The 19278-nt window shown below is 41.5% G+C and overlaps 1 protein-coding gene across 5 annotated transcripts in view; it reads right to left on the bottom strand.

Annotated features, from left to right (window-relative positions):
- Positions 1 to 3173: 3173 nt before the first annotated feature.
- Positions 3174 to 19278, bottom strand: part of LOC125467627 (rho GTPase-activating protein 22-like) — a 305993-nt gene continuing 289888 nt past the window's right edge. For all 5 annotated transcript variants that reach the window (XM_059640302.1, XM_048563745.2, XM_048563744.2 and 2 more), the window contains 2 exons: positions 17339 to 18251; positions 3174 to 8172 (listed from right to left, as the gene is read on the bottom strand). In XM_059640302.1, coding sequence (XP_059496285.1) covers positions 7947 to 8172; positions 17339 to 18251 — 1139 coding nt within the window. In that variant the 3' untranslated portion in view covers positions 3174 to 7946. The remainder of the gene's footprint in view (positions 8173 to 17338; positions 18252 to 19278) is intronic.

Below are 19278 nucleotides of genomic sequence, written 5' to 3' on the forward strand. Positions count from 1 at the left end.
AAAGCAATAATTATTTTAATAATGAAATATTATTTTCTTAAAAAGCTGGACCCTCCCAAAAAAATTTGCAAAACAGCTTTGATTCTTCCACTCCCTCTCTCAAACATGTATGTGATCTGTCATTTTGCCTTCAGTGTTGAGCTGATTACAATAGTGGATGTTATGAGGAAGCTGTTTTAATCATGGGTCTGCTGGCTATTATTCCAGTAAGAAATAGCAAATTTGACAAGGTTGGAATTCAATGCTTTGGTGAGAGGTGGACTGGCTTATTGAAATGCTAGTTCTTCCTGGTTTGAGAGAACTGCCAATGAATGAATGCAGTAGGATTTCTCATGGGGACTAAAATAATTCAGCATGGAAGCATGTTTGATTGGATTGTTAATTAGCCTGTGGCCCATTTTGCAGCAGGAGATGCTTCAGTAGAAGTTATTTCACACCAAGAAGTGAACTATCTTCCAGCTCAAATTGAGGAGTCGTTGGCAATTCAGTAATTAGATTACTGTGGGAAGTTCTTGAGCAAGCACACTTCTCAACAGGTTAATAAGAAACTATTGAAAGCAAAAATGAAATTGCAGGAGGAATCTGAGTTTCAAAAAGTGAATAAACCATTGCATTGTTCTTGCATCAGTTGTTACTGTGGAGAAAGAAATGGAGGTTAGAGAATGTGGGGAAATAAATATTGGATGTTTTAAGAACAGTTCACTTACGGAAGATTTAGATTAGATTCCCTACAGTGTGGAAACAGGCCCTTCGGCCCAACAAGTCCATGCTGCCCCTTGAAGTATCCCACCCTGACCCATCCCCCTGTAATCCACACACCCCTGAATACTACAGGCAATTTAGCATGGCCATTCCACCTAACCTGCACATCTTTGGACTGTGGGAGGAAACCGGAGCACCCGGAGGAAACCCACGCAGACACGGGGAGAATGTGCAAACTCCACACAGACAGTTGCCCGAGGGTGGAATCGAACCCAGGTCCCTGGTGCTTTGAGGCTGCTGTGCTAACCACTGAGCCACTGTGCCGCCCCAAAAGTAGTAGTAGTTCTGGAGATCTTGGAGAATATAAAGGTCGATGAATCTTCATGACGTGATCTAACCTATCCTAGAAATGGTGGGAAGTTAGGGAGGGAACTGTCAGGCCCCTTGCAGAAATATTTTGCATCATCTATAACTACAAGTGAGGTGACTGACCAGATGGTTGCTAATGGTGTGCCTTTGTTTAAGAAGGGTTGTAAGGAGAAACCAGGAGAATGTAGACCTTTGACTCTACCTTTGGTTATGGGCAAATTGGAGGTAATTTTAAAAGATAAGATTTATAGACATTTAGAGGGGCAAAAATCAATTAGGATAGTCAGCATGGTTTTGTGCAAGGAAAGTCATGTCACACAAACATGATTTGAGTTTTTTTTTGAGGAAGTGACCAAAAAGATTGAGAGCAGAGCACTAAATGTTGTTTACTTGGACTTTGGTAAAACCTTTGACAAGTTTCCATGTGGTAGCCTAACTAGTAAAGTTAGGTCACATGGGATCAATTGATACAAAATTGGTTTAATGACAGGAGACAGTTCTGGTAGAGGGTTGATGTTTTTTTGGACAGGGAGCCTGTCACCAGGAATGTGCCACTGGGATCAGATGTGGATCCTCTTATTTGTTTATATAAATGATTTGGATGATAATAAAGAAGGCATAGTTAATGTTTGCGGACGACTCCCAAATTGGTGGCATTGTAGACAGTGAAGAAGGTTTCCGAGATTACAAACAGATCTTGATCAAATGCAAGAATGAGATGGAAAAATGCCAGATGGAGTTCGATCTGGATAAATGTGACGTACAACAAACAAGGACAAGAATTGTGCAATTAACACTCAGGCCTTGGCTAGTGTTGTGCAACAGAGACCTAGGAGTTTGGGTACATAATTCTTTGGAGATTTTGTCACATGCAGACAGGGTGGTTAAAGAGGTGTGTAGCACACTTGCCTTCATTGCTCTGTCCTTTCTAGTATGGGAGTTGGAAAGACATGTTGAGGTTGTACATGACATTTGTGAGGCCCCTTCTGGAGTATTGTGTCCAGTTCTGGTCACCCAGTTAAAGAAAAGATATTATTAAGCTTGAGGGAGATTTATTGGGATGGTGCCTGGTATGGAAGGTTTGATTTATAAAGATAGGCTGGAACTTTTTTCACTGAAGCGTAAGTGATTGAGAGGTGATCTTATAGAGGTTTGTAAAATCATGAGGGGTATAGATAGGGTTAATGGTAGGTAGGTGTCTTCCCTTGTGGGTCATTTCAAAGCTAGGGGAATTTATTTAAAGTGAGAGATTAAAAAAAACGCAGGCAAATTTTTACATGCGGTTCGCGCGTGGAATGAACTTCCTGAGGAAGTGGTGGATGTGGGTACAGTTATGTTTAAAAGACATTTGGATAAGTGCATGAATCAGAAGGCGTTGGAGGTACATGGGCCAGAAAAAGGCAGATGAGACTAGGTTAATTTGGGATTATGTTTGGCATGGACCGGTTGGGGTCTGTTTCGGTGCTGTATGGCTCTGTGACTCTCTGGTAATTCCCTGCTTTACGCGTGCCATTGCAAATTTTAATTAGGTACACCAATTCCTAATCTGAAATATGTACCGAATTTTATTGTCATAGTGAAGTTTTCTGTTTTGTGTGACCTGCTCTATGGGAGATATGTGCTTAAAACAATGTGAAAATGAGGTAGTGAGAACAATAGGAAGAATTTGATGTTTCACTGTCTGTAATTGTTGAAGTTTAAAAATTAAGACCAAAATGCAACTCTATTAAATGTTGATTTAATTGCTGTGTTTATACAACAAGTTTTATTAACTCGGACTTCTATTATTCACTAATTAATTTTAACTCCTTTAACTGTTCAAGATTTAAATTTCTTGGAAGACTGTGTTCCAGTAATATGGGCAGGGTGGGTGATAAAGGAAGTGATCTTGTTTTGATTTAATAAGCTATCACTGGGGTATACTGAGCAGAGATTTACCTTGCTGCATGTATCATTGCACAGCACTATTCTTTAAATGATTTCCACGAAACTTTACTTAGAATGTCATGTAAAAACCACAAAATTGGCCATTGTTTCTCTTCAAAAGCATAATATATTCAATACAAGAACAGTATAAGAGCCCGTTCACTTAACAAGCTCATTTTCAAATAGTGCAAAAAAACAATGAAATACATCAATAACATTGGTTGGACATTGAAAAATCTGAAATGTCTCACAAAAGACATGCTTGAATTTCAAACTATGTGCAAATTGGTTCACGCTTCAAGCAATAATTTGTTGATGCTCAGTACAGGCCTTATTTTCAAAGATAACTTTTATCTTCATTGATCAATGCATGGACTATGAGGAATGGTCCATAAGTATTCTGCAAACATGGTTCCACAAGTTACAGAAAATTGGATATCTTGCTGTCCCATTGATTAGCAATTTAATCTTTAAAAATAAGGCATATGTATTAATACTGTTGTCACTAAATCTGTATTGTTACATGTCCTATTTCAGACCCGCAGGTAAGTAATCTGCTTTTTAGTTGCTGTAATTATGTGGTGCACAGCTGTTTCAACAGCTGGCCTGTCCAGAAAAAGCAACGACACTGTCCTGAGTTTATATACAAACATGTAATGGAATCCTGCATTGTTAATAAATTCAAACTGCACATTATCCAGTATTCTTGTCTGATCACTTCCAAATGTAAACAGAATGTAAATAACTGGTGCTCAGTGAACACGGGGTTTTATTTTTTGCTAACACTGAGATGCTCCCACAGGCTGTTTGTGTCCCTGTCATTTTATTTAAACATTCAAAGAAGAACGCAGCAGACACTTCTTCAAGGCCTCCAACCTCCACAACTAGAGGCCAAAATAATGGTGATTGGAAATAGTTTGAGGCCTTCTGTGATATTAGACTATAGGGTCATTTCTTGCTACTCAAGTAGCCTCCACAAATCATTGCAATTCTACTTGGTGGAGCAAGCATCATCTTTAAATTCGTTTGCAGAAGGATTTTTATTCCTTCTCTGTTGAGCTGAAAGACACCAACATTTCTGACTTCCCAGCTCAGGTTGAGCTATTGATCTGAGGTGGGTCTTGTGCTTGGTTTCAGCATCTCTGGGCTTAAAAAGTAACCAGGACTTCCCATCCTCTGTTTTGTGCAGGACAACTTCTAGAATTGGGCCTGATTGGGATTGAGCTTCGGTATATTGTACTGTGTGGTTGAAGAGCCTATAATCTGTCCAGGCCCTTTCACTCAAAAAATAGCTATGTGACTGATAGTCGTTGGCAGCAAAAATGAGCTGAAGGACAAAATAAAAAGATCTGAGCTTTTGATCAGTAGATATAGATTTATACAAATGTCAGAAACTGCTATAGTTGGTTGCCTCTAGGTTTTCTCAGTATAGGGACCATGAGGTCCCTATCAACAATACGGTGGGTGGGAGGGGAAATTGCAGTTAGTGGACTTCTTCCACCATTCACAGTTAACAGTGAGTGTTGTCAATGATACAGCCACATGCAAACTGAGCCAGAGGAAAACCTTGTGTGTAATAACCTGGTTTGGTAGACTTTCCACCCAATATTGGAATCAACGCATTGCTGTAAACCTGTTTGATCCCAAAGAAGACTTCTTATATTCTTCCCATTTACATTTCGATTCCTCTTCTCTTCTATGAGCCAAAGTTTTTGATGTTCTCACTGATATGTTTCTTGGAACGTTAGTTAATTCATTTGCGCAATTATACTGTCAGTAACAATTGCACTTTATGGCACTTGCCTTAAACACATTATCCCCCAACTGCAAGTCAACTTGTAACAATAATTTGAGGACTAGATTTTGTTTGATTGACAGTGTGGGCAAACACCTTTACAAAATGTATGCCTTGCATACAGAACAACATCCACTTTAAGCCTTCCAGATCTACTTCTCCCAACTTATTCCTGTAACTCAGATCAATATTGCAGCAATAGACTGTCTTGACATGGATGCTAACTAGTCATTGATTCAGTCTTTGAATGGCATTGTGATGAAACTGTGATTTAATTAGATGTGACCATTAATGACTATATAATCTGCACCATATGTGCAAGAGGCTTGAAACATGCTGGTTATGTTAAGTCTGAATAAATCAAAAGCCATTTTCTCAGGAGTGAAAATAGGTGGATAATGCACCTGTTGTTCTCTGGCCATGTTTGGTTTTCTTTTACTGATGTGAAAATTTGCTGGAAACAGGAAAACACAGACTCTCTCACAATAAAAGGAACTGTGCCAAAGATGTCTCATGTCTGAGAAGTGCATTATCATTTTGATGCAAGTCTGTGGTATGCAGAATTCAGCAGGATGGTGGGAGCAGCCGTAAAGTACACTAAAATGTTGGATGACAGTGACTATACTAGAAGCCATTCCAAAAAATTTGACAAAGGAATTAACACACCGATGCAACAAGGTTGCAACATCAGGATGAGTCTTGTCTCTGGAGAGTTCAAAATGGTAACCAATGCATTATCACAAGGAGTGTTAAAACACAGTTCCACATATAAGTAACTTAATTAGAATGAGAGTGTTGGTCTGTATTTTGAACATGATCCTCCAACCTACCAAGTGAAACGTGACAGTTCTCTCAAACTAGTTCATTTTGAACACGATCCTCCAACCTACCAAGTGAAACGTGACAGTTCTCTCAAACTAGTTCATTTTGAACACGATCCTCCAACCTACCAAGTGAAACGTGACAGTTCTCTCAAACTAGTTCATGTCTTTTGTGAGTGAGCCATTCTATGTCATGCCTGCTGCACAATAATCATCAGACATGGATGAACTGGTGTTAGCTTGAAACCCTAATACAGTAAAAGATTGAGTTAGGCATTTCCTTTCAGATTATCTGCCTTGTGACTTACCTGTGGGATATTTATTGTGCTTTTGCAGTTGGCAACTTATACTGTAAATACAGACTTCCTTGCCCTTCAGATCTGCAGCCCTTGCTTCATAGAACCCTACAGGCCGTTTGGCCCATCGAGTCCACGCTGACCTTGTAAACAGCATCCCAAACTATCTGTGTAAACCCTGCTTTTCCCATGGCTTCCAATCCCTGGACACTATGGGGCAATTTAGCATGGCCAATCTACCTAACCTGCATGTCTTTAGACCATGGGAGGAAATGGGAGTACCCAGAGAGACACGGGGAGAATGTGCAAACTCCATACAGACCGTCAATTGGAGGTGGAATCAAACCCAGGTCCCTGGTGCTGTGAGGCAGCACTGCTAACCACTGAGCCACCGTGCCTCCCTAAGATTAACTAAGTAGAACAGAAGACAGAAACAAGAAAATCATTACACTGGGCATTTATCTCCTGAGTTTTCTACCTCATTATAATATTCTGCATGCGTGTGGCTGGCTAGGTCAGTGGCTGTGCAAGGAGATGGGACGTTACAAACATTGCCTTAATTTTAAAAGATTTACTTTTGGTTTGCAGTACATGCAATCAGGAGTTTCAGTGCTCAGCAGTGTTGAGGAATATTAAGCTGATTATTTTTTGTTTTGTTTGGCTTCAAAATCCCCATCGCTTTTATTTCAAATTTCCACCTGCTTGAAGACACTATTGCTGACTGGATAAACTGGAATTGCTCTGGTGAGATGTAAATTGCAGTGATATTCCTGCAGCTTTTAGGGGCCAGAAATCCAGCACAATTGTTCTTAGCGTGAACAAATGAGACAAGAAAACAAAGAGTGGCAATTTTAGATATTTTTAATCAATCTGTTCAGGCGTGTCATGACCTGCCTCTGCAGCAGGTAGGACTTGAACCCGGTCCCCTGTGGCACCATGGCAGTGTCACTACCTCCAAGCCAAGAGCCCCATAGCAGGACAGGTTTTATGATGCTGAATTCGTGCATTGTTTCACAAAGGCCTTCTCATTGACTGACTGACTGAGATAGTCCTTCGTTTCAAATCTTAGTCAACCCGTCTTCTAATCACTTTCTTCCTCTCCCTCAATTCCTGCCTCCACAGATTGGGCTCAATCTCAACTTCTCATCAGTTTCTGTCAAGGCCAAGTGATATCAGCTTCGCTCTGACACAAACACTTTCAGATAACATTGCACACAAATCAAATTTGGTGAATTTATGTGAGAGTTTGTGCCTCTAGGAGGCAAACTTACACAATATGCCTAGTGCAGAATGTACTTAACAAAGTTCTTGTACAATTTGCCAGACTTAAGTACTTTTCAAATTAATTTCTCATCTTTTATGGCCAACAGAGAACTAACTGCCACGTCAACTTGGCATTCAGGTGGCAGTAATGATAAATTCGTGATTTCCGCATGTCCGTTGAAGGGTTTTGACATTATGGAACAGGTAATATAATTCAGGTTTACTACTGGTCCAGTCTGTCTTAAACTGGTAATTTTGAAAAGTAACAAGTTGCTCGATTTAGATATAAACTTGATACTTTTGGGCCCTAAAAACCGTGAAGGACTGACCGACTTGGCCTTGCATTCAGCCCTGTCCAGTCTGATTGTTTGTGCAAATATCATAGAGTCGTTATTTCGAGTCCACCCAAACTATGAAAGTACACAAAGGCAGCTCCTGCCAGGCCTGTTGGACCAAGGGGGTAGGCCTCCCCCATCAGATTACACCACTCTTTCTCAAGAAAGGGTGGCATGCTCTTAATCCAGAAGACACAGCGATTGCCAAAGATGCTGTTCAGGAAGTTAATATGTGTACAACCTGTGGGAGCTACAAGCCTTTCCAACATAAAGAAAAACACAGGTAGTACAAAATGGAATTATCTATTAATACTCACAATGCATTAATCCATAACATTAAAAATAAATTCATACGTTCCTTATAAAATGTCAAGTGTGTAAACAGTGTCTTCCATGGTCTTGCATGCTGCAGTTTTAAGAACAGAAACGCAACATTATGCTATTTGGGTTTGGTTTCCTTGGCTTCCAGTGTCAAGTCTCCTAGCGTGGCAAAGAAATCCTCCATCTCCTTCTGTAGAAGCAGGTTTCTCTTCTCTGCATCTTCGTGTGCCCGCTCTGCATTTCGCATTTTTATTTCAAGCATGGTGTATTTCTTCTTCCCTTGGTCCAACTCCTCTTCCAGTCTGTTTACTTGTAATCGCAGCTCTGTGCTAGACCCTTCAAGCCTGAGAAAAGGGATACAATTAACCTTTGCTGCTTTTCACAACACATTTTTGATTCCTGAAATCTAATGTGACGCAACTTCCAAATTAACAAAGTTACCAGACTGGAGTTTGCAAGAAATCCTGATTGGAGAAAAGGACCCACATTTTGACATTTTCGAGCTAATTTTGCATTCAACCATCTTCAACCACTAACATGACGCAGATGGCGGGGTTAGCTGTGTCATATTTAAGTAGGATGAAAGCTTTGAAAGCTCCCAATCCCATATGTTCCTCATCTTAAATTTGCAATTTGCCCTGTTCCTGAACTCCTGTTCCAGTTGATGGATGAATTGAGAACTAGCCTGCACGCACTTAGAGTGGCTACAAAAAAGTAACTACAAAAAAACTTGATTCACCCATCAGTAGGTCAGATCTGAAATGCTTGCTTTACGGTATGTTGGGGGCAGATTCAACTGTAGTATTCATGGGGGAATCGGACAACTTTCGGTCTGGAGAATGTTTCTGTGGTTATGGTGAAAAGGCAGGGTGGGGTTATGGTCAGAACTAGCTGAGTTACTGTTGTAGACAGCCAGCACGCATAAAAGGGCCAGATGGCATTATAAACAAGCAGTTTCTCATCTCTCTTTTCCAAGACTCTTTCTTAAATTTTACCCGGACCATTTTGACGTTTTCACAGTTCCTTCCTCAACTGGGCTCCCACGTAGGTGCTAACCCCATCCCTTCATAAGTCACTTGTACTGAAGTTAATACATTTAGCAGGGAATATGTTCAAAAGGTATCTTTTGGAGGTGCACGCAAACATAAACGCACAGCCAGCAGAGACGTTTGGAAGACTACCTAAGTTAGTTTAATTTTGACGACAACAGGTAGCATTTGGTAAAGAATTCTAAAGTGTTCGAGACCCAGATGACTGAAGAAGTGTCCTGCAACCATTGGAAAAGCAAGGGAGAATGCTCAAATTGTCAAACCATAGGAATTGCATTTATGCATGATGTGCTCAGCAGCAGCTTTAGATGAACCAGTTTCCACAGGGGTAGCAATTAGGAGACTAACCAGTCCAGCAACATCAACCTGAATTTATCTAATGCCTTTCATGTAGTAAAATGTGACAAGACACTGTTACTGGCCAGGAGATGAAGATTTAAGAATAGCTGATTAATTTAGAGGTGGCAATAATTTGATCACGTCACTGAAGATTTTGTCTTAATGGTAGCAAAGAAGTTTACAAAACTATAGGCACTGTGAATTGCTTTAATTTTTAACAAAAAATCTCTAATCTCATGCAAAAACTAAGAGGTGCATGTTATGTACAATTCTTAACAATGCACAAATTGAGAAATTGACAAGGTGGTTATGATAATCTTTCCTCACTGATCTATTCTGTCCATTTCTTCCTTTTTTAAATTATTTTGAACTTAATTAGTACTTTATAAATTTTGGCTTCTCAGCCAAATCTCTCCCTTCGTCAATTTTAACTTTATTAAAAAAAAATTGCTTCAACCTTTTGAAATGTAAACCTGTCAACATGGCTTCATTTCCTGATTTCCCATGGTTTTTTTTCCACTGTTCTTTTCATTTTTAGGTGTGTATGTGTAAATTGGTCCTCTAAACCGGTTTAATCAATAAAACTGAATACTTAAAAGTTTCTGTATTTTCCAGGCTAAATTTTGGAGAATTAGGCTTGAATTTCATTGTGTTTCAATAAGCACAGCTTGAAACGAGCTCTTGGTGCATTTGGGGGCCACCTCAGTTTCAGAGTATGGGATTGAAGACAAATGAAGATTCCCCCCACCTCCCACCCTCTGGGCAGTGAATCTATGGCATTCATTACTTCCAGCGGTTGCTGAAGCTGAGTTGGTAAGTACATTTTAAAGATAAGATGGACAGCTATTTAATTAGGAAATCAAAAACATTATAGGGATAAGGCAGGAAAGTGAAGTTGATGATTAAATCAGTCCAGATCTCACTGAATGACGGAGCGAATCTATGGTCTACTTCTGCTCCTATATCTTATTCTTAAGGCTTAATCCCGAACAAATGTACCACCCAAAACAGGAACAAAGTTATTACAGAGATAATGGGAACTACAGATGCTGGAGAATCCATGATAATAAAATGTGAGGCTGGATGAACACAGCAGGCCAAGCAGCATCCCAGGAGCATAAAAGCTGACGTTTCGGGCCTAGACCCTTCATCACACAAAGTTATTACAGTTTGATTAAGGAAACCATATGTACATAACAGGAACATAGAAATGTATGTATGGCCTAGGAGGAAGTCATATTTTCCCATTTTGTCTGTCAAAACTTTTGGCAGGAATAACTGGAGAAAAGAAAGCAGAGTATTATTGATCTGAGTCCTCATTGTCTACAGGTTTAGTACCAGAGGACTGGAGGATTGCAACTGTTGTGCCCTTGTTCAAGAAGGGCAGTAGAGATGACCCAGGTAATTAGAGACCTGTGAGCCTTACGTCTGTTGTAGGAAAAGTTTTGGAAAGGATTATAAGAGATCGGCTTTATAATCATCTAGCAAGCAACAATTTGATTGGAGATAGTCAGCATGGATTCGTCAAGGGCAGGCCGTGTCTCTCAAGCCTCATTGAGTTTTTTGAGAAGGTGACCAAGCATGTAGATGAGGGTAGGGCAGTTGACGTGGTGTACATGGACTTCAGTAAAGCCTTTGAAAAGGTTCCACGTGGTAGGCTATTGGAGGAAATACGGAGGCATGGGAATGAGGGAGATTTAGCAGTTTGGATTAGAAACTGGCCGCCTTTCTGTAAGAAGGCAACGAGTGGTGGTTGTTGGAAAATATTCAGCCTGGAGTCCGGTTACTATTGCTGTGCCTCAAGGATCTGCTGCTGTCCACTGCTGTTTGTCATTTTTATAAATGATTTGGACGCAGGCATAGGTGGATGGGTCAGTAAGTTTGTAGATGACACAAAAGTCGGTGGAGTGGTGGACAGTGTGGAAGAATGTTGCAGGTTGCAGGGAGACTTGGATAAACTGCAGAATTGGGTTGAAAGGTGGTAAATGGAGTTCAATGCAGATAAATGTGAGGTGATTCACTTTGGGACGAATAATAGGAAGGCAGAATACTGGTTCAATGGAAAGATTCTCGGTAGTGTGGATGTGCAGAGGGATCTTGGTGTCCATGTACATAGATCCCTGAAAGTTGCCACCCAGATTGATAGTGCTGTTAAGAAGGCATATGGTGTATTAGGTTTTATTGGTAGAGGGATTGAGTTCCGGAGCAGTGATGTCGTGCTGCAACTGTACAAAATGCTAGTGTGGCCTCGTTTGGAATACTGTGCACAGTTCTGGTCACCCCATTACAGGAAGGATGTGGAAGCATTGGAAAAGGTGCAGGTCTGGGATGTTGAATGGTCTGGAGTGAATGCTCTATGAAGAAAGGCTGAGGGACTTGGGTCTGTTCTTGTTGGAGAGAAGAAGGCTAAGAGGGGATTTAATAGAGACATACAAGATGATCAGAGGATTAGAAAGGGTGGACAGTGAGAGTCTTTTTCCGAGGATGCTGACTTCGGCTTGTACGAGGGGCATAGCTACAAACTGAGGGGTGATAGATTTAAGACAGATGTCAGAGGCAGGTTCTTTAGTCAAAGTGGTAAGGGCGTGGAATGCCCTGCCTGCCAATGTAGTTAACTCAGCCACATTAGGGGCATTTAAACAGTCCTTGGATAAGCAGATGGATGACGATGGGATAGTGTTGGGGAATGGGCTGAGTTTAGTGCACAGGTCGGCACAACATCGAGGGCCGAAGGGCCTGTTCTGCGCTGTATTGTTCTATGTTCTATTGTTTAAATACAGTATAACTACAGAATGCTAAGGAATCTGGGTCTTCAAGTGCATGAGTCGCAGAAGTGTGTGCACGTACAGCAAGTGATTACAAAGGAAAATGGAATGCTAACATTTATGGGGAGGAATTAAACATAAAAGGTAAAGTGAGAGGTCGCTGGGGAAACTCCAGCAACTTCTGCTTTTTGTTTTGGATTTCCAGCAACCACATTTCTTTCAGGGATTTCACCCCCCCCCACCCCCCCCCCATATAAAGGGAAAGTTATGTTTCAATTACACACAGCTTTGATGAGATCACTTTCAAATATCTTGTGCAGTTTTGGTCTCCTTGATTCAGAAAAGATGTAAATGCAGTAGGGTTGTTCTGAGAAGCTTCACTCAATTTGAGACCTGGAATGAGCAGGTCCTCTTGAGGAAAGATTAAAGAGGCTGGGTTTGTTTTCACTGGGATTTTAGAGAGGGAGGGGGATTTTGATTTAAGTTGAAAAGATCCTTGATGTTGACAAGGTGGACGTGGAAAGGGCATTTCTTGTGGGTGAATATATCTGGAAACTGTACAGTTTTAAATTTGGGTCAAATTTAAGATAGAGACTCTGTCTACTTCAGAGGTTTTCAGGCAAATTCGTGTTAGGTTCACCTGCCTAAGGTTATCGGGGGGAATGTGGAATTCAGAACACAAATGATCATCTTGAATCTCCGAGCAGATCTTATCAGCTAATGGCCTACTTCCATTCTTAATCTGTAAGTTAAGTAGTAAGAAACAGATTTATGCACTTCTAGAACTAAAACAAAAACTAGTGCATAAATTAAGGTGGACAGTCAAAGGTGACACTGAGGAATGCAGAGAAAGACAAAATTGCAGAGAGGTTAGTGAAACAGTTGATGTCTTGGCAACACTAAACGAGGGTGCACACAAATGGATTTTCCACAAAAAAAATCTGTTCCTGCGATCATTGCTTGTGCTGGTTTAGCTCAGTAAGGTCGGAATGCAGGCAGTCATTATCATGAGGGTCCCAAAACACAAACAAAAATATCTGACCCGCTGGCATACACTCGGGTTGAAGCAAGTTAGGAGAGAAATAGCAAAGATGGTGACAGATTTTGATTAAAGGAGGCCGCATTTAGTCTTCATTAACGTTGGACATAAAGATGTTAAGCCTCAGTTGGCAGACCCTGGGCAATTTGGCCTCTGACTCTGATAACAGTTAGGACAGAGACAAACATTGTTTGTAGGAGGTGGGAGATGATGGCTGAGTGGCTACACCCTGACAAGTGAAAATAGCAACTTCGCTTACTGGGAAAGTGACCTTAGTCTGTGTAGAAATAGCAGATACATGTTCAGGCAGAGACAATCTTTGCTTTGTTTGGTCAATTGTAGACGTTAAACGTAGCTGAACAGGGAACTCCATCCTGCCAAAGCCAAGCACTGTTAAAACATTTTGATCAGAATTCTGAGGGCAACATGTCCCAGATAAGCCAGTCTGCTCTTCAAACGACATCCACCCGTTCAGTTTTGAACGTGTTATTTGATAACAAATATGTAAGCAGACACTCGCTGTCTTTCTGGTGTCAAGGCTAAGCACCTCCAACCGAGATTAGCTCATTAGAGTCAGTCTGAGGATTGAACAATCCTTTTCTACACCACCTATTCCTGGCATAATAATTATTCCTCAATGATTTGAGTTTATGATGTACATGCAGAGATCGAGTGAGCAGGCAAAGAATAGGCTGGCATTGATGGTGGTAAAGTGTGAGATTATCCACTTTGGTAGGAAGAATAGGAAAGCAGAAAGTTGTTTAAATGAAGAGGGACTGCAGAATAAAGCAGTCTAGAGGTTCTCATGCATGAATCAAAATGGTTAGCATGAGAAGACAAATGGAATGCTGGCCTTCATTGCAAGGGAGCAGAAGGTGGTAAAACAATACAGGACATTGGTACAGCAACAGTCAGTAACGTGTACAGTTTTGTTTCCTTAAATTAAGGAATGTGCTTACATTGTAGGATGGTTCAGTTGGATTTTTAGTTTCCAAGATGACAAGATTCTTGCAATTGTCCATGAATCATTGGTGTTTAGTAGAATGAAAGATGATCTTGACGAACAGGGCTAATGAGGTGAATGCTCAGAATGCACCACCATGATGAGGAGCTAATCTAAAACTGGGTTGGAGAGGGGGTGGGGGAGCACAACGTTTCACAATAAAGGTGGAGGTTAGGAATGTATTCTGAGAGTTTTTGGTTGTCAGAATGGTGTTTCACAAATCAGTGAAGGCTGGATCACTGAATATATGCAAGTGCGATTCCAAGTCAGACTGACTTTTTTTTTGCTTTGAGGGGAGTTGAGGGCCAAAGGCTCAGGCAGGAAATATCATATAAGACACTATCTTATAGAACAGTACAGCAAACTGGAGGGTCTCCTGTCATACATCAAAGAGCCCTTAATGTGAAGACATGCCCCCTGGTTTTAGATTCCTGCCTTTTCTTTGGGGCCACGGGGAGGTGAGTGGAGGGGATATCAGTCAGCATCTACCCTGTCAGAAGTTCTTAGAATGTATGTGTCAATAATGTCATCTTGCACTGGGCCAGAAAACACCGGAGCAGAATCGGGCCACTTGGCCCATTGGGACTGCTCCACCATTCAGTCATGACTGATATTTTTCTCAACTCCCATTCTCCTGTCTTCTACCCATTACCCTTGGTCCCTATTCTTCTAAAATCCAATGAGTATAGACCCAAACTGCTTAACCTTTCCTCACAAGACAAGGCCTTTATGACAGGAATCTACGTAATGATGGATATCTGAGATTTCAGATGTAGTCTGAGCTGACACTTCAGTTTGGTGGTGAAAGAGTATTTTCATTGTCCAAAGTATGACTTCTGGATGAATCGGGTACAGTAGCAGCAATATACTTTTGTCATGAGTATAAGAACATTCTGAATGGAAGCAATGTACTTTGTGAATAAGGATCGACAGTCAAAGTATTCTGCAGAGTTTGGGTGTTCCCACTTCACAGGTGGTTCTGACACTGCCTCTCAGAGACACTGTGACACAGAATGTTGAACGCAACATTACAAATACCTAATCTCCAAAACCAAGATAACACCCCATCAAATAATTTCCACACCCTGGATGCAATTAGATAGTTTACTTAATGAACTGTGGAATTAGTTTACAAATCTCTTGTTGATTTTATGGTAACGTAAGTGCCAAAATCTCCTCTGGTACCAAACCAAAAAAACACTTCATGACTACATGCTTTACTGGAAATGGCCTGGAAACTGCTATCACTGCAGATAGCCCAAGGTAATAAAATCTTTCTTTAAAAGAAAGCCATGCCCTTCCTGGAAACATGCTTGTTTAAATACCCTGATATTTATTTAGATTGCTCTGAGCACTTTAGATGATTAGTCAGTCAGTCAGCTGCTTTGTTTATCATTAATTAGGCTCAAACCTTTCATTCTCCATGCCTGATAACATGTCCTGGTGGCAGAATGGAAATGTCTGATAACATCTGTTGAAGATGTTGCCTATGTTTTGTCTGTCTGGATTCATAAAGCTCCCCCTGAAGCAAATATAGTTGTCTTGAGGATCTCCATCCAAATTGGAAACTTTTCTTTAAATTATGTATTATTGAAGATCAAAGGGAGCAGATTGAGGTATGGAATGGAGTTTGGAAAAATCAAGATGTAAAGCAAGTTGACAAAAAGGTGGAATGAGAGAAGTTTGATCAGCACTTCATACTATCTCCATTTCTGATGCTGGAGTCAGATGACACAGTGTGGAGCTGGAGGGACACAGCAGGCCAGGCAGCATCGGAGGAGCAGGACAGCTGACGTCGAAGGGTCTCTATCAGAAACACCCAGCTTTCCTGCTCCTCTGATGCTACCTGGCCTGGTGCGTTCACCCAGCTCCACAATTTGTCATCTTGAACAGAAACAGAATTTTTTTCTCCTTTATTCATTCACAGAATGAGGGCATCACTGGCTACATTAGCAATTGCCAATACGGCAGATAACAGTCAAATACATTGCTGTGGGTCTGGAGTCACATGTAGGCCAGACCAGGTAAGGATGGCAGTTTCCTTCCCTAAAAGACATTTAGTGAATCAGATGAATCCATTGTCGATTATCAGGAACAACCCTTGTTCAACACTAGATTCTTAATTCAAGGTACTTATTAAATTCAAATTACAGCATTTGCCATGGTGGGATTTGAACCCTGGTGTCCTGAACGTTCTGAGTCACTGGATTAACAGTCCAGCCATAATACTGCCAGGCCATCGCCTCCCCTCTGGACTAGAGGAAAAGGCAGAAATGAGCCATTCAGGTTTTGATGCATTTGTCACAATTAGCATTTGAGATAACCACATCCACCATAATCTGCTGCCAAAGAGCAGGATTCTTTGAGGTGATGGTGGTATCAATTTAAAATGAACAACAATATTAACTTCAATTTAAGTTTGGAAATGTTATCAAGAAACATTTTAAAAGTCACTGCCCTAAGAGGTTTGAGTATTGTCTATGATTCCTAATGTGGGAATGAGCTGTTGGACAATTAGCACATACTTATTGGAAACAGTAAGTATTTGACCTTCTCACAGACACTGCAGCAACCCTGTACCTACTGCAAATGCAGTCAGGTAGCAGCTGCTATCTTTTTAAGAACCTGCAGTTGATATCTATATTAATCCCAGTAATCATTGGGGAAAGCTGGTTGGGACCCATCAGGCTTCACTGAAGAATCTGTACAGTGTGGAAGCAGGCTATTTGGTCCATTGAGTCCCCAGCAACTCCCTGAAGAGCATCCCATTCAGACCCACCCTCTATTCCTGCATTTCCCATGGCTAATCAATTTAGCCTACACATCCCTGGATGCTACAAGGCAATTTAGCACAGCCAATCCACCTCACCCACTCATCGTGGACTGTGGGACTAAACCCATGCAGACATGGGGAAAATGTACAAACTGCAAACAGACAGTCGCCCAAGGGTGGAATTGAACCCGGGTACAAGGTGCTGTGAGGCAGCAGTGCCAACCATTGAGCCACCCCAATGTGTTACATTGTCTGATTCCAATTGGGGATGTAAAATACATGCTGGAATTCCAGCATATGGAAAAGCTATGTGCACGTGTACAAATGTTTCCACATGTGCAGTTCCAGGATGCAGATATATTTTATATCCAGCTGCTGGCTTGGATTTTGTACATCCTAATTAAACAGCAAGTGGAAAACCACTTTTAAACCAATTGCCCTCGGTGCATTCTACTTATGCCTAATTCTAATGCTGAACTCTAACCTGGTTTCTTGCAAAGCAGTTATGCATGTAACTCGAGGGTTACGAGTCTTGTTATCACCTTTTAATCCTGGTTTCGTACTCTGCTCTTTGTTTGGTCAGTTCTGACTTGAGCTCTGTGATCAGACTTTGAAGTGCTTTCGAACACGTGACAGAGTCATTCGATGCAGTAACCAAGTCACTGTTCTCGCTGCAGCTAATGCTGCTGATGCACACATCAAACTGCTCGATCCTATTGTCAGTCTCCACCTTCTGCGATGCGTCCCGTGCCTGGGTCACCTGCACAGGCCAGTCCGCCTTCGTGCAGTTCAGCGCCGAAGAATCACTCTCATGGCAAACTGCAGAGCTACTGGAATCAACTACTGAAATCTCACAGGATGACGTTGACCATGAAGTACTAGCAATGCTCTGCCTGTCCCCAATACTCAAGGAAAGGCTTGAGGATGGGACATTGTCGTATGTCGACAGGCGCGATGACCCCGTTTCTTTGACTCTGTCCCCTGAGGAAGTCCTTCTGTGTCCTCGGAGTGACGATAATCCATTCATGAGCCAATTCCCGCTGGCTGTTAAGTGAGGAATATCTAAAGTCGAACCACTTAGTTTAGTATTGTTGGACCGTCCCCCTGTCTGTTTAAATGAATATTTCCACCCAGGGAGGGTCTGAAGTCTTCTGCTCGGGCTGGTGCTTGTAGGAACCTGTTTGTCAGTTTGTTCCTGAGTTGCGTTTTTGGACACAGTCACAGGCGTGCTGATGTTCACGTCCAGTGAGGTTGCGCTGTTGCAGAAGCTGCCCACTTGGTTACTGTCAGTCCTTGTCTCTCCACACTCCTCTTGGGACACCCACTCCACCAGACAGCGCTTACCCACCGACGTCACTTCAAGCGGAGGGCTCAGTGGGTCACTGTGGCTAACAGGGAAGAGTCTGTCATGTTCGCTGATCAACACAGTCATTAGGTGCTGCACCAGAGACGTACCTGTTTGCAGAGGGAAGAAAAATAGATGACTTGCATCGTCTCTACTCGATAGAAATGTCAGCTCAGTTCTTAAACAAGCACCCTTTGCTGTAAAAGCTAAGTAAAGCATTTGAGAAGTTATTCTGAAGCAATAAAAGGGTTAATAATTCTGCACTTTGAATGGGAGTCCACTTTACAGCACAGAAGGGCTGGTGATTTGTAACAATACCATTCTTCAAGCATATCTTCCCCCTTGAGAGTAAACAATATGGATCAGTACTTGATGGTACCCATTAACACCATCTCTACTATCCTATCCAAATGGATCTGCTAAACTTTAGTTACCGGGATAAATTTTGAAACTGAACTATTCCGTTCCTGCTTTATCTTTCATTCACAAAGTTATTGCGTGCTGGGAGTGCAATGAGAGTAGTACTCCACAGTACCAAACCCAGCTCACCATTCTATGCCAGCTGATGCAATGAATGCCACTGATGCCCCTTTCAATAGATATGTGCAAATGCAGATCTTTTTCCTGAGTTTGTTTTCCTTCCCATCCTTAAGGGAACAGAAATCAGTCTCTTGCCCAGTGAAGCACTGACTGACAGTTACAAAAATCAGCATCCTGGCTGAGCTGTGCCCCAGGCTAATGAGGGAAGCAAAGGAGGAGTTATCAGGAACCTGGACAATAATTTTCAAATCCTCTCTGGCCATAGATGAGGTGCTAGGGGACTGTTAACAATTCCCCATTATTGAAATAGGGAAGAGGAGAGTGATCAGGAAATCACAGGTCAGTCAGTCTAACCTTGGTGATGGGGAAGTGATAGAATTCTGAGGGATATAGCTGCATTTGAAGAGACACACATGAATCACTGATAGTCAGCACAGATTTGTCAAAGCAAAGGCATGTTTGACATAAAATTCTTTGAGGTAGTTGGGAGTGTTGATGAGGGTAATGCATTTGATGTAGTTTGCAATGACTTTAGCTGGGCTTTTGAGAAGTTCCCTCATTGTCTTCAATCCCATTGCTCTGCCAAGTGGCACACTG

This window comes from Stegostoma tigrinum, chromosome 37 (genome assembly GCF_030684315.1).
Source record: "Stegostoma tigrinum isolate sSteTig4 chromosome 37, sSteTig4.hap1, whole genome shotgun sequence".
Taxonomy (NCBI): Eukaryota; Metazoa; Chordata; class Chondrichthyes; order Orectolobiformes; family Stegostomatidae; genus Stegostoma; species Stegostoma tigrinum.